The 15,170-nt window shown below is 42.8% G+C and overlaps 1 protein-coding gene across 3 annotated transcripts in view; it reads right to left on the bottom strand.

Moving 5' to 3' along the window:
- Window positions 1-15,170, bottom strand: part of TC2N (tandem C2 domains, nuclear) — a 46,137-nt gene that overhangs the window by 19,417 nt on the left and 11,550 nt on the right. For all 3 annotated transcript variants that reach the window (XM_075614539.1, XM_075614537.1, XM_075614538.1), the window contains 7 exons: window positions 14,077-14,301; window positions 12,068-12,238; window positions 7,760-7,848; window positions 5,735-5,810; window positions 5,010-5,110; window positions 2,181-2,297; window positions 1,508-1,699 (listed from right to left, as the gene is read on the bottom strand). In XM_075614539.1, coding sequence (XP_075470654.1) covers window positions 1,508-1,699; window positions 2,181-2,297; window positions 5,010-5,110; window positions 5,735-5,810; window positions 7,760-7,848; window positions 12,068-12,238; window positions 14,077-14,301 — 971 coding nt within the window. The remainder of the gene's footprint in view (window positions 1-1,507; window positions 1,700-2,180; window positions 2,298-5,009; window positions 5,111-5,734; window positions 5,811-7,759; window positions 7,849-12,067; window positions 12,239-14,076; window positions 14,302-15,170) is intronic.

The following is a 15,170-nucleotide window of genomic DNA, read 5'->3' as shown; positions in this document are numbered from 1 at the left end:
CACAATGTATTAGGTTACTAAGCCTCAGCTGCACACCCATTATAGGGAATTGGCTATAAGATAGGCTTAGATTTATACCTGACTAGTAATTCTGGGGCAGTGCTCTTACTCAGCACTCAGAAGGATTAATATTAAGGACGGGTAGGGTCACAGGTTCCAAATCTGAACTTTGCAAACTTAGTAAAAAAAAAATGATAATCTCAGTGACGTTGGAGAGAAAACCCAAGGACTTTATGCAAAAAAAAGGGTCGAAGTTGAAAATGTTAAAACATTTTTTCTGCTAATTTTAAGATTCCAGCAAAACCAAAACACTCATTTTATTTGTACGTGTTTATTTTGGAACCAAAACACCAGTGAATGTGCTCACCCAGTGGAATGTAGGTATTCTAGCATACACAATCATGACATCGTGCCTCCTAATAAACATTCACTAAACATCACATAAAGTTGCTTTTTCTTGTAAATGTAAGTGCCTTTTATTTTTTAACAAAAATAACATGCTGCCAAAGTTATACTTTCTGTATACTGGGAAACCACCCCCCCCCCCCTTTCCCGCTGGGAACCCCCACCCCTCTCCCGTATATGGACTGCAACGAAAAATGTCTAGAAAATGTGAACATTTCTCACCATTCTGCAATTGTTCATATTTAGTATCCAGACAACTTCCACAACACCAGCACAATAACCCACATCCACAATAAGGCTGCGCTTACAGTGCCGGCGACGGCAAAACAAATGCATTGCCGCCGTCACGTGCGCTTATAGTAAGCGTGACGAGACGGCATGACGGATTGGTCGCGATGGCTGGAAGTCATCTCTATTTGATTTTACAGCGACTGTCGCCTGACGTCATATCGCCGGCACTATAAGCGCAGCCTAACTGAACAAACTAGTCGATATCTCAAGTTATTTCTTTTTTGTGCCTAATTTTGTAAGGAATGCCAACATTTAAATGCTTTCCATAGTTACAATGAATCCATTGTATGCCACTTAACCTGTTATTTTTGTATATTAGTTATTTTTGGTTTAATTTCAAAACTCAATAAAATGAGTTAAAAAAAAAAAGATATGTATTACCAAGAATTACATCAGCGCTAGCACAATTATAGTTCAACCAACCATTTCTGTTTAAACCCATTTCTTCATTAGGACTTTAGATATTAATATATAATACAGTATACGGCAATTAGATATGGGAGAATTTTTTTGCGGACTTGGCCGGTTCCTTTGGTCCACGGATCAGTCTCATAAACGACGATTCGTCTTTTCCGGATTTATTTGTTATCACCGACATTCCGCGGATCCGCCGTTTGGATTGTATCAGAGGGCAGTTTTGTATTAATCCGCACGGATTGAAACTGGAACAATCCGTAGACGGATTTTAAATGAAAAGCTCGGGAAATTCCGTGGATTGTGACCGTTTCGCCCGTCTCTAATGGCGATACATTGCAGAGGAGACTTTCCAGTTAGGTCCCAGAGGCCTACACAGCCTTTTAATTTTACTCACCGATACTTTGGAGGACGGAGCCACATCCAGCCAATGGTCAGTCTCTTCTTCACTCAGGTCCCGGAGGGATATTGAACACTGCCTGATGCTTCTCTTCCTGGGGGTCAGACTGCGTATTTTGAACACCAGTCTCACATCCTGCAGGCTTTGCAGCTTGATAGCAAACACAAAGGTTTCCATGAATCCAATATCCTGAAAGATCGCAGGAAAACAAAGGTATCAGGTCTCCGATGTTTGTCAGGGAATAATACTCCGTTGCACTGACTGCTGAATACTTGTGTGTTACATACAAAGCAGCAGTCTAATGAAATTAAGTTTTGCCGAGTCTCTGCTTTCTTTTACATTACGCAGAAATATGGATTTTATGACAAATAAGAAAGCCGCATTCTTAATTACAATAAATGGAGGTGCCTACACACAGACCTGAGGAGACAATATTTGACAATCTTTCCCCTGTAGTTTTCACAAATAAAAGTATAGTCACCCAAAAATAAATCATTTTTCTCCCCCTTTTTTACGCAATGTGATTATTTAATTCACATTTAATCTGCTCGCAGCAAAATTGCCTCTTTTTGCAAGAGAAATAGAAAATCCTTTTACACCCAAACACAATGAATGAGAAGAGGAATTGCCAAAGCATAAAACGCCAAATGATATTCCCGCCATTTCTTACCGACGATCCTTCCCTGGCAGATGATCGGAACTGCACGGCTTTTGGTAAGGTAATAATGCCTTTAATATAGATGCTAGGATTCTCTCCACAGCTTGCAGGCCAACTCAGATCTTTCAACTACAGTAAAAACAAATACAATCGCATTGAGAAGGAGAAGGAGCAGCTCCGTGAGTAAAGACACTGGCTGGCACCGTGTGTGAACCTGGTTCAATTCCCGGTGTCGGCTCCATGTGACCTTGGGCAAGTCACTTTATCTCCCTGTGCCTCAAGCACCAAAAACATTGATTGTAAGTTCCACGGGGCAGGGACCTGTGCCTGCAAAATGTCTCTATAAAACGCTATGTAAAACTAGCAGGAAAAGAACATGCTATTATTATTGCTAACCTGTGTGTTTTATGGAGTAAACAGGTACCAGATAGGAATACTCCCTACTCTCCAACTGTATTTATTTAGCAGGTAGTGTGCCTATCTGTATGCCCCGTACCCAATAAAACCAGGTGTACCTATTTCTGCCTGTGTGCGAGAGCCAAGATCTGCTCCACTGCCTGTCTCCCATTGGCTGAATCTCAGAACCTTACACTAATTGCCGCAGCTTGAAGATCGGTGATTTTAAAAATGATCGGGAAGTTTTCGCTCCTATTTTATGTATATATCAGTATATAGCAATACTGTGCACCCAGAAACACACGTGTTCTCTATTCCTGAAACGCTCTCTGCATGTAATAAATCCCACGTGTTATGGAGCCAGAGTTACTCGCTCGCTTATAAACGTTGGTATTCCACAGTAGCAGAGGAACTGAAGTGTACCTATTTCCATGTGCCCAAAGCTGGAGGGTCTGATACTCCACTCTCTGGAGCCTGCAACACGCTGCAACATTGTTGTGTTTCTACTAAGTGGACAGTGAAATAAATACCAATAAAGTATTATAAATCAAGGTTGTGACATTTTTTTGTAATGAGGATGGGTGATTCATTAGCTGGTTATTAAGCTAGGGCTTGTTTTGTGGTTGCGATGGAAGCCACATCCCCGGACCTCTCATATGCATGGCACTGTCACTTAAACCCTGAAAAGATGCCATAGCCGTGTTACATGGAACATGTGAATTAGATCAGACTCATGGATATAACCCTGTAACCTCATTCACCTGCCAAAAAAGCTCTCAGATAAAAGGTTTCAAATCGCAACAATTTCAACTTATATTTCAAATACACGCAATTTATTTTTCACATTATTCCACTGCGAGCCCAGAGTATAAACCCTTATATTATACATTATATACTTAGCGTCTTTATAAAATGCCAACTCCTTAACTCCCGGAATATCTTAACCACTTTGCTGCCAGAGACGTCTGCAACATATTGCTCTGCATTTTATTATATCGCTCTGCATGTCATTATATAATTCTACGTGTCACTGTATCGCTCTGCGTGTCATTATATAATTCTACGTGTCACTGTATCGCTCTGCGTGTCATTATATTTCTCTGCGTGTTATTATATCGCTCTGCGTGTCATTATATCGCTCTGCGTGTTATTATATCGTTCTGCGTGTTATTATATCGCTCTGCGTGTTATTATATCGCTCTGCGTGTTATTATATCGCTCTGCGTGTCATTATATTTCTCAGCGTGTTATTTTATCATTCTGCATGCCATTATATCACTCTGCATGTTATTATATTGCTCTGAATGTTATTATATTTCTCAGCGTGTTATTTTATCATTCTGCGTGTCATTATATCACTTGATGTGTTATTATATCGCTCTGCGTGTTATTATATCCCTCGGCATGTCATTATATCGCATGATGTGTTATTATATCGCTCTGCATGTTATTATATCGCTCTGCATGTTATATCCCTCGGCATGTCATTATATCGCTTGATGTGTTATTATATCGCTCTGCATGTTATATCGCTCTGCGTGTTATTATATCGCTCGGCGTGTTATTATGTCGCTCGGCGTGTTATTATATCGCTCGGCGTGTTATTATATCGCTCGACGTGTTATTATATCGCTAGGCGTGTTATTATATCGCTAGGCGTGTTATTATATCGCTCGGCGTGTTATTATATCGCTCGGCGTGTTACTATATCGCTCGGCGTGTTATTATATCGCTCTGCATGTTATATCGCTCTGCGTGTTATTATATCGCTCGGCGTGTTATTATGTCACTCGGCGTGTTATTATATCGCTCGGCGTGTTATTATATCGCTCGGCGTGTTATTATATCGCTCGGCGTGTTATTATATCGCTCGGCGTGTTATTATATCGCTCGGCGTGTTATTATATCGCTCGGCGTGTTATTATATCGCTCGGCAATGCGCTGTGATCACTCTAACAAAGCAACCAATTTCCAAATGCATTCAGATTATTTTCATGTTATGATTCCGCATTTTTTCTTTTAGAAAAGCTCATAAAAATCAAGGAGTTATTGATATTTTTCTGTTAGTTTAGGTTCTGTTATTTTTTCATGGGAATCCCTCATTAAATCCTGTTTTCCAGGGTGCGCTGTATCAGGAACGGAAATTGACAAAATGACAAAATGACAATTAAAAACAATATTCAAAAGCGAGGAGTACAAAGAAAGAGACGAAACTAGACCCTGAGCGGGTCAGCACGGACTTCTGCTCTACGCTGGCGTCGGTCCTGTACCTGCTTCTAATAACCCTATTATATTGGAATAGATAAAGCCATAAACGTGCCCTTTGTTGGTGCCAGACAATGCTAAGCGTGGTGCATATTTTGCATCAAAGTACAATAACACATTTCTTGGACTGAATCGGGCATCGCTAAGCTAACTGCTAAAGTGACCACCTTGTGTCCTTACCTGTAATACAGTGATCCACACCTGTTCCACAGCTGAAACGTACCGCAGTCTCACATGGAGTCGGCCAAACTCCCTCTCATCCCCCGATAAAGTTATAGTATCTGAAACAAAGAAATGTCCCTTAATACTCTGTGCCTTCAATTGGTTTATATTGTGGGAAATCCAGCCGTGTACAGACTGAAAAGAGACATACATGTGCATAGCAAATTAAGAGACATACATGTACATAGCAAATTAAGAGACATACATGTACATAGAAAAATCTATTTAGATTTTCGTTATGCAAGGTTTCTGCTACAGTACTTCCGTTACTCTTACCAAGGTTTCTGCTACAGTACTTCCCTGTTACTCTTACCAAGGCTTCTGCTACAGTACTTCCCTGTTACTCTTACCAAGCCTTCCGCTACAGTACTTCCCTGTTACTCTTACCCAGGCTTCTGCTACAGTACTTCCCTGTTACTCTTACCCAGGCTTCTGCTACAGTACTTCCCTGTTACTCTTACCCAGGCTTCTGCTACAGTACTTCCCTGTTACTCTTACCCAGGCTTCTGCTACAGTACTTCCCTGTTACTCTTACCCTGTCTCCTGCTACAGTACTTCCCTGTTACTCTTACCCTGTCTCCTGCTACAGTACTTCCCTGTTACTCTTACCCAGGCTTCTGCTACAGTACTTCCCTGTTACTCTTACCCAGGCTTCTGCTACAGTACTTCCCTGTTACTCTTACCCAGGCTTCTGTTGCTGCCTTGCGAATCTTTCCTTGATGAGTTGCTGCTCCTGACACTGGAAACGGAATCATATCTCTGCCAACGAAAAGCCATTTTTTTTTTAACAAACCAATAAAATATTAGGAAATGCATTTACTTTTTAGCTTAACCCTTTCATGAGCCCTGTATACACTAGGAAGAGAGTCTCCCCGTGGCCTGTGGCAGTGGAGCTGGACGACATTGCTGATCCTCATCCATTGTAGGATGTTATTGAGACTTTTAGGAAACGCGTTGGGCCATTTTCCTTGTACTAAAATGGTTTGCAACACCCCTAATTCTAATAATGTGGTAAAGAAGGCAGAACTCAGAAAACATGAAAAGGAGGGAGCTCGCGGATTCTAGAGGGAAGGGGGGATAGAGGTGGGGGGGAGTGTGAGAGAGATGGGGTGTAAGAGGGGAAGGGGGAGAGATGTGGCGGGGAGAGGGAGGATGAGAGGGGGTATAAGAGAGGGAGGAGGAGAGAGGTGGGGGAAGAGTGAGAGAGGAGAGGGAGGATGAGAGGGGCTATAAGAGAAGAGGGGGAGGGAGGTGGGGGAAGAGATAGAGGGGGTGTAAGAGAGGGAGGGGATAGAGGTGGTGGGAGAGGGAGGCTGAGTGAGTGTAAGAGAGGGAGGGGGAGAGAGGTGGCGGGGAGAGTGAGAGAGGGGGTGTAAGAGAGGGAAAGGGAGAGAGGTGGGGGAGAGGGAGGATGAGAGAGGATGTAAAAGGGAAGGGGGAGAGGTAGGAGAGGGGCGTGTAAGAGGGAAGGGGGAGAGAGGTGGGGGGGGGGAGGATGAGAGGGGGTATAAGAGAGGGAAGGGGAAGAGAGGTGCGAGAAGAGTGAGAGTGGGGGGTTGTAATAGTGGGAGGGGAGAGAGGTGGGGGGAGTGGGAGGATGAGAGGGGGTGTAAGAGAGGGAGGGGGAGAGAGGTGGGGTGAGTGGGAGGATGAGAGGGAGAGAGGTGGGGGAGTAGGAGGATGAGAGGGTGTAAGAGAGTGAGGGGGAGAGAGGTGGGGGGAGTGGGAGGATGAGAGGGGTGTAAGAGGGAGGGGGAGAGAGGTGGGGGGCATGGGGGGAGTATGATAGGGGAAGAGTAATAGAGTGGGGTGAGAGCAAAGTGGTGTGTCAGAGGGGGGGGGGCAGTTGGGTACTGGACGGCCGCTTACACAGGGACCCAGTGAAAAAGCTAGATTTATTTTACATTTGTTATTTGTGGGGGCCCTTTAACCCCTTTAACCCCTTAATGCCTCTTTTTTTTTTTTACATCACCAGATGAAAAAGTCATTGAACAGTATGAGACGAATTCGCATAATTCGTCCATAAACCTTCGTCCTTTTGAACCCTCATGGAGCGTGGTATGGTACTGTATACCTTCTGGGTTTTTTTTTTACGACTGCAGCACTGCTTCTACCCCCATCCCGGGGAAATAAAATGGCTACCAAACCACGGGCCAATGAATGATGGTGCGAGATGACCACTGGTGCCACCATTAAAAAAAACAAAAAAAAAACAGGCAGTACATGGGCAGCTAAAACTGTAACTGTCCGGAGAACCTGGGGGTCCTCGGAGCTGCAGAGAGCACCCCATCTGCGGGAGACCCCCCCAATCATGTTAAAAGAACAACAACAATTTTGGACAAAATTGCTGCCGTGAACAGATCTGTGAGAATATAAATGACTTTTAGTGAAGTAACAGCAGGGGCGGATCATACAGCTCCTCTCATGTGACTTGTTTACATAAACGCGCCAAGTCTCCCTCTCACAAGAGGGGTTTAAGTGCCACATCGGACACATTTGTGCAATTTGTGCTGTTCCTAAATTCCTGACATTTCCTGGCAAGATTCGGCTCGGTAGTTAATTTAAGAGCCGGGAACAAAGTGTCAGTAACTGCGAAGCACATCACCCCGATCAGGGTCACGGGGCGATAGGGTCAGTTTGAAATGCTGTGTCCTTGCGCAATGAGGTGTATGCGGACCACCCCCCCTCTCCCCTCCCCTCCGACATACCTGGATATACTGGGGGGAGCTGGTCAGATCATACATGGATTTGCTGAGTCCGGGAGAAGTGGATTCTTTGTTGCCTCTCAAATCACAAACTGAAATAAACGCAGAAATACAAGGAGTTCTCTTTAGTTTCAATGTAACAAGATCCTGTGTGTTAGCGGGACACTATGCAAAAAACACAAAACCATTCCGCAGAGAGCGTTACTGCCACAAACAGCTTACAATCTAATTTTTAGTAAGCGAAGGACGAGAGCTCAGTTTAACTTAAGGCTCCTGCATCCTGTTCCCGGGGACAATTATAATATTATGGTGACTCTGTGCTACCGAAACAGCCTTTTTGCTGCGATCCTTCTCCGTACAAAACAGGCGGCAAATTATTCTAAATCCTTAAAAGTCTCCTCGTTAAGACATAAGTTAAAGCACCTTTTAAAGTCAATCATATTTCTCTGGGGTGTTTAAATAAACAAGAGGTTACTAGAATTCAATTACGTCAGAAAAGCCGTAAAAGAACCCGGTATTAGGAGAAGAATTATGGGAGAATATTAAGCGCGCGCACACAGCGCGCCAGTACACCCCGGTACAATGTAAAGGAAAGCCCTAGTGGGTAATGCATTGAAGTTAAAAGATGGATAAACGTACATTTATTACATTTATCTGTAATCCCTTTCACTCATTGTGCATTAAACCAACTCGTAGCACCAAACCCAAAATAGGTAATCCAGCAAGCTCTGCCTCACCCATCCGTCAACAAGCGGAACCACGTGACGTGGTCCCAACAATTACATCCGTATAACACACGGCGTTGATTAACAAGCAGGATCCTTCATTTTAAACTGATAACATACAGGAGGGGTTCTCAATTCCAGTCTTTAAGACCCCAACAGGTCAGGTTTTCAGGATATCCCAGCTTCAGCACAGGTGGCTCAATCTGATTGAGCCACCTGTGCTAAAGCAGGGACTGATTGAGCCACCTGTGCTGAAGCAGGGTCTAATTGAGCCACCTGTGCTGAAGCAGGGTCTAATTTAGCCACATGTGCTGAAGCAGGGATATCCTGATAATATGACCTAGGGGGGCTTGAGGTCTGCAGTTGAGACCCCTGACATACAGTATTATTTCTCTTCTTTGTTATGGAATTGTTGGTTCTGTATAAATCTGATTTTCTTTAGGTTTTTCCAATCTTGTATATGACTAATGTAGAAATTATGATAGTGGTAACATTGGCACACAGTGGTATATATGTGGCATATGCAATGCATATAACAAAACACAAAAAAAGCCCAATGCTACATCCAATATGACAAAAATACAAAGTGAAATACTTATATAGTCTCTTGAAAAAGGGTCATCTAGTTAAACCCTTTGGCCAAAGCGTTGTAAGCCTGCAAGCCACATCAAGGCATGACCATTAGCAGGTCCTAACACTACCTGATTAAAATGATAATTTACCTATTTATTTACCTCTATTTGGAGGGAGAATGACCACATTGGATCTGTCCAAACCCAGTAACATGAAAAAGACCTGCTAACTTAGAAAGTGGGGAGGGGTGAGCTGAAACCCTGGGGAGGAGGGGCCACTAACCTCCAGACATCTGAGACCAGCTGACCCTTGTTCAAGAGAATATATAAGTATTTGACTGGGTATTTTTGTCATATTGGATGTAGCATTGGGCTTTTTTGTCTTTTGCTGTATACTTTTGACCACGCAGTCAGTAGCACTCCCTTTGGGGACACACACACACACACACACATATAATGTGGTGGGTTTTGAGGTTTCTTGAGCTTGCTGGTATTTTGTGTGCATATGCAACGCAGCAATACATACATGTGATATGTTAAAACAAAGCAAATAGCATGAGCAATAGGAGATGTAATCTCATTGAATATAATACAAGTGAATGAATTAGAAACATTGTGAACAGAAACAATGTGTCTGGTGTAGGTGTATTCATCTAATTCCAAGAGAACATCCGTATTCAATATGCTTCCCATTGCTGGGAAAAAGAGAAGCTTCATTCAGCCTCAGTTTCTAAGCCTACTGAGTAAGGGAATACATCATTAATGTGCTTTTAACATGCATCAAAATGTCAATGTTTCCAGATATGCGCTCCTGGTTTCGTGGTTCAAGTTTCACTTGGTTATTTGGGAGCGAAAGAAAGAGTTAGGGAGAAATGACATTATAACAACAAGTATCACACTCTGCTCACAAAACCTCTCCCTTTCCTGTGTCAAACCCCAGCCAAGAAAAGGTTGGAAGTGGAGTCAATGTTTCCAGCTAAAAGGTCTGTGCGACATGGAAAGTGTGTGGTCAGAGGGGTTGTGTATACAACTGAAAAGGTATAAAGATAGTGTAAGTCTGATACTGACCCAAGCAGAAAGAACAATTACATTGTGCTGTAAATCAAGGTTCGTATATATATATATATATATATATATATATATATATATATATATATATATATATATATATATATATATATATATATATATATATATATATATATATATATATATATATATATATATATATATATATATATATATATATATATATATATATATATATATATATATAAGAATCAGCACTCCTAGTAAAGAAAAGGCTTGGTGCTTGTCCCTTAAAAATAAATAGAAAGAATATACGTTACCATCCGAGGACTGATAAAGTAGGGACCGCACACAGCAGGAAGATGACAAAAGGTTATATTAGCTTAAACAGCATCACAGATAACCGACGTTTCGACCCCACAGAGAGGTCTTTTTCAAGGGGATGTGTATACAGTGCTACCAACAAGTGAATGCATATATACCTGAAAACCCAGTGACTCCACCCCATACACAATCAGATTAACCAACAACATGTGTACATACCAGGTGTTTCCCATGAGATCCCAAAATCACAAACGAGCGGCCATCTTGGAGTGAATTTCTCAGGTATACAGGAGGCTTCCAGTGTTCAACTCAGCTGATCGCTCCCAGCCACTCAGGATCTGCGTGTCTGGTGGTCATGGCAACCCGCATAGCGCTTGCGCAATGCCCCATACAAGAATGTAGTAAAGGCCCCTATGGGGTACTGTCTGCCTGTAAAGCAGAGCGGGCTGCCGAAACGGGGTATGCTCTCCCTGTGGTGGATCGCATTGGTGCCCTCTCCGCCTGGCAATGCTAGGCGTCCGCTGTTGCATAGCAACCGACCGTGCGCATGCGCACGGAGTACAGAAGACGGCGGGCGGCCATCTTGGAGGGGGATAGAGAGCTGCCGGCAAAGCTGAGCGTCGCTAGGTCGCATAGCAACCAGCCCTGCGCCTGTACATTGCAGCCAGCATAGTGTGAAATGGGGAGACCATGGAAAGATACATTAAAAACTCGGGGGGGCCATATAGGAAGGGTAGGCGAGACAGTGGGGGAGACACATAGTGAAATGAATATAGAAGAGCGGACAAGTCAGCTCAAAATACTAGTATACAAACTATACAACAGTACTAAGCATCTTCAGCAGCAAGACATAATCACATTCACAGAGTGTATAATCAGCTAGAGTCACAGCTACTCTACATAAATGTGACAAGTACTGACTAGGCTACACAGGAGAACAGTAGTATGAAAAGGCCAGGAGACAACTACAAACACCTTCTCAAAAACGGGCAACCGGTAATAAGCTTAAAGTGAAGTCAAGCTGCTGGAGCAGACTAGCAGGTGAAAGAGAAATCAGTAGGGGCACAGGGAAGCCAGTATAGGGCAAAGAATAAGCCCCAGACAAGTCAATGACCAAATACATATTAGTAAAACATGGATAGTGTTGCCACTGAATAGCCAATCACAAAGGCTGTACTCAGAAGCCGCACGGCCTAAAACGCCCGAAAATCACATTAACAGTGCAATCCGATACACAATATTCCCACTGCAACATGTTCACAGAAAGCAGCCAAGATGCGGGTGCTCATTCAGCCCTTAAGGCGACATGGTGCTCCGTCTGTGTATCATTTTGGCCTCTGGGAAGGTTCCGTTTGTGGAATCGATACGTTGGCATTCCGAGTGTCTACATCTTCAATACAATATCTGAAGTTATTCCTTGTGTGCTGTTTCTTCTTGCTGGACCACCATCTGGTAAATTGTATACGCTATTTTTTATCTGGATTTTTTCTTGCAGTATTAGTGTGTGCTAGTTGTCATCCAAATATATATATATATATATATATATATATATATATATATATATATATATATATATATATATATATATATATATATCTCCCAACATCCCTATACTGTACAGACACACCCACACACCTGTGGGCTCCTGTAATTGTTCTTACCTGATCCATATAATCTTACAGAGTCTGAGCTCAGCCTGTCCCGCCTGGCCATGTCCGGGGAGATGTGCTGCAGGACGTAGCTCGGGTTATACACCACATCATAGTTTGGCCCCTGTTGGTTCATGTTGGAAAGCTCAGCTTTTCTGTCGCTGAATGTGGCCCTGGCAGATCCTGGAAATGAAAACATCAGCAGCAGATCTGAGTCAGTTTCCTGGTTTAGAAACCCACGTTACAATCGGATTTGATAGACTGTTTCGTAGATGGAAAAACCATCAACCAGATGGTATTCTTTGTACCACAATGTAAAGTCGAGAACAGGAGTGGGCAACTGCAGTCCTCAAGGGCCACCAACAGGTCAGGTTTTAAGGACAGCCCTGCTTCAGTGCACATGGCTCAATCAGTAGCTCAGTCAAATACTGAGCCACCTGTGCCGAAATCAGGTATATCACGAAAACCAGACCTGTTGGTGACCATTGAGGGCTGGACTTGCCCGCCCAGGTATAGAATGATGAGTAAAAAACAGAGAAAATACTGTGCGCTACTATCTAACCCAGAATATGGAATATAAATAAAGTGCAGTGACTAAACCACATAAATAAGTGACCAAGAAATAAATCACAATAACCACAGTGAGGGTGTATATATGAAGAAATTATATCACATAACCGTGTATTTGTAGAGGCATCTGCTGCTATAAACACAGGGGGTGGCTCAGCACCCCCCACACTCTAAGAAATGGAAACAAAAGAAACAGCGCACAACGCCAAATAGTGAAGCAAGTAATGCTATATATTAGTATTTACAGGGTAATAAATCTGCGTACATCAAAACAGTGGAATAGGTGCATTTAGTGTGTTTCACACAAGTTACCACTCAGCAACTGTTGTCAGAAGAGTCTGCAGCTTGCTTCTCTCAGCGGGGGAATCCTGAAGAAGTAGTTTATTCTACGAAACATGTTGGATGATTTTTATCTAGTGCCCTAATATTGCCATTGCCTCCTTTGGCTTCACCCTGCTAGTATTACTCCCGGTGGTAATTTTGGGCATATGAGAGACTTTGAGAGACTTTGACTGCCTCCCTGCCGGTTCCCTCGCTGCTGCGGAGACTGTGACGTCATCACGCAGTATCCCGTGACGGAGCGACAACATGGCACGCCGAGTGTACCCTTGCAGAGCTGAGGTCTCACCCCCGTACAGTGGATCTGCTCGCTGAGCCACACGAGCTGCACCAGACGGCTTGGAAGCACGAGCGGTCCCACCAAGCACCAATACCTGCAACGGAGCGTGGTTGCTGTAAAGGGAAATCCCCTTGGGAGCGATGTACTGCGGGATGAGGGGTTTTGGACATTAATCCTGCTCCTGAACCAACGTAGCGCCCCCGCTGAGAGAAGCAAGCTGCAGACTCTTCTGACAACAGTTGCTGAGTGGTAACTTGTGTGAAACACACTAAATGCACCTATTCCACTGTTTTGATGTACGCAGATTTATTACCCTGTAAATACTAATATATAGCATTACTTGCTTCACTATTTGGCGTTGTGCGCTGTTTCTTTTGTTTCCATAGAATGATGAGCCAGAGAAGCTTTAGTAGGTCTTCAAAAAGAAGTCCCACAAGAAGCTTGTTGGTGCAGTTGGGCTGTCTTATTATAACTTATTAAACCAACATGCCACAGTTATATTTGTTTTCAAGTAAAAAAAAATCCTGATAAAGCGAAATATTCTTATTAAAAAATGTTTTTTTTCCGGGGTTATCCCTGGAGTGCCATCGGAGATGGAGTACAAACATATCCCTCATTGGGACATTTTCACCTGTAAGAAATATAACCGCGGCATGTCAATATACTGTAATAGGTGACGAGTGAACATAAAAGTGACCCAAAAATATGTGTGGGACTTATTTAGGAAGATAATTAAGTGTTTGGAATGAATAGAGCCTCCTCAGAGGAGGTACTTTTACAAGAGATAGTACTTGATAAACATGGAGGTGTTATTCTTTGTTATTAGCTTTACCTTTGAGTCCCTTCGGGTGAGAAGAACTGGTCAAGGTCCTTGGCTGTATATAGGATGGCTTGAATGTTGGCACCACAAACGGGACTTCTCTTGACGGTAGCTTGGATAGAAGGTAATCTTCTGTACATCCAACCTGCCTCTTAATAGATACAGAGGACATTGGAGGCAGGGCGACAATATGTGACCCTTTCTTGGCTGCATCCGAAGATTCTTTTTCAGGCAAAGCTGTAAATAAAAAGTCGTTTTTTTTTACATTCATGGAATAATGGATGAACGAATTTAACTATAAGAATTCAATTGAGAGAATTTCATCCCAATACATAGACTCGGTGAGCAAAGCTTATTTCTCTCTGGAACATAAGCATCATATTGGAATAGGTAAGACTTTGGGTTCTGGGAAGGTAATACCGTATATTACAAGGCTCCCACGGACGAGTCCAAAAATAGTTCACTTTACGTTTCAATTTCCATCTGGATCAAACAGGTATTAAAAACCCTCCAGTAGCTTTTTGTTTTCAACATTTAAAATCCTTTTAACAAGGAGTCCTAGAGAAAGCCCGAGGATGTTCGTTATAACATACGAATGAAAACCTTTGGGCTACATATTATCCTGGTCACAAGACCGCGTGGAATATACCGCGTGCTCAGGCAATATTATCACTACAGATACAAATCTTCTCCCATCTATTCTCAATATCAATGAGAAGTACAGCTCAACCCCCTTATAACGCTGTGCTTGGGGTCCAAAGAATCACATCGCGCTATAAGCGGATCGCGTTAGAAATAATGTACAATTCTATGCATTGTACAATAAAGTATTTAAGACACCAATAACCGTGTTATAAGCGGATTCGCGTTGTAGCAGATCGCGCTATAACGGGGTTGAGCTGTACTATTACTTGAAAGTATAAAAGTGATCCCCAGAATGTGGCGGTTACAGTGACACAATTAAGCCATTGCAGCATTTCCCCGGGCTCCCTTTATGCTGTTGAGTTTCTGTATTTGATTTAGCCCTGATTATATTTACCCATGCAGCATGTAATAATACCCCTTTTAAGGAAAGCAATATCAACATTTCACGCCCAACGTGTTTG

Source organism: Ascaphus truei, chromosome 9, assembly GCF_040206685.1.
Source record: "Ascaphus truei isolate aAscTru1 chromosome 9, aAscTru1.hap1, whole genome shotgun sequence".
Classification (NCBI taxonomy): Eukaryota; Metazoa; Chordata; class Amphibia; order Anura; family Ascaphidae; genus Ascaphus; species Ascaphus truei.
The sequence above is the reverse complement of the archived record's forward strand: the minus strand, read 5'-3'. Positions and strand labels throughout refer to the sequence as shown.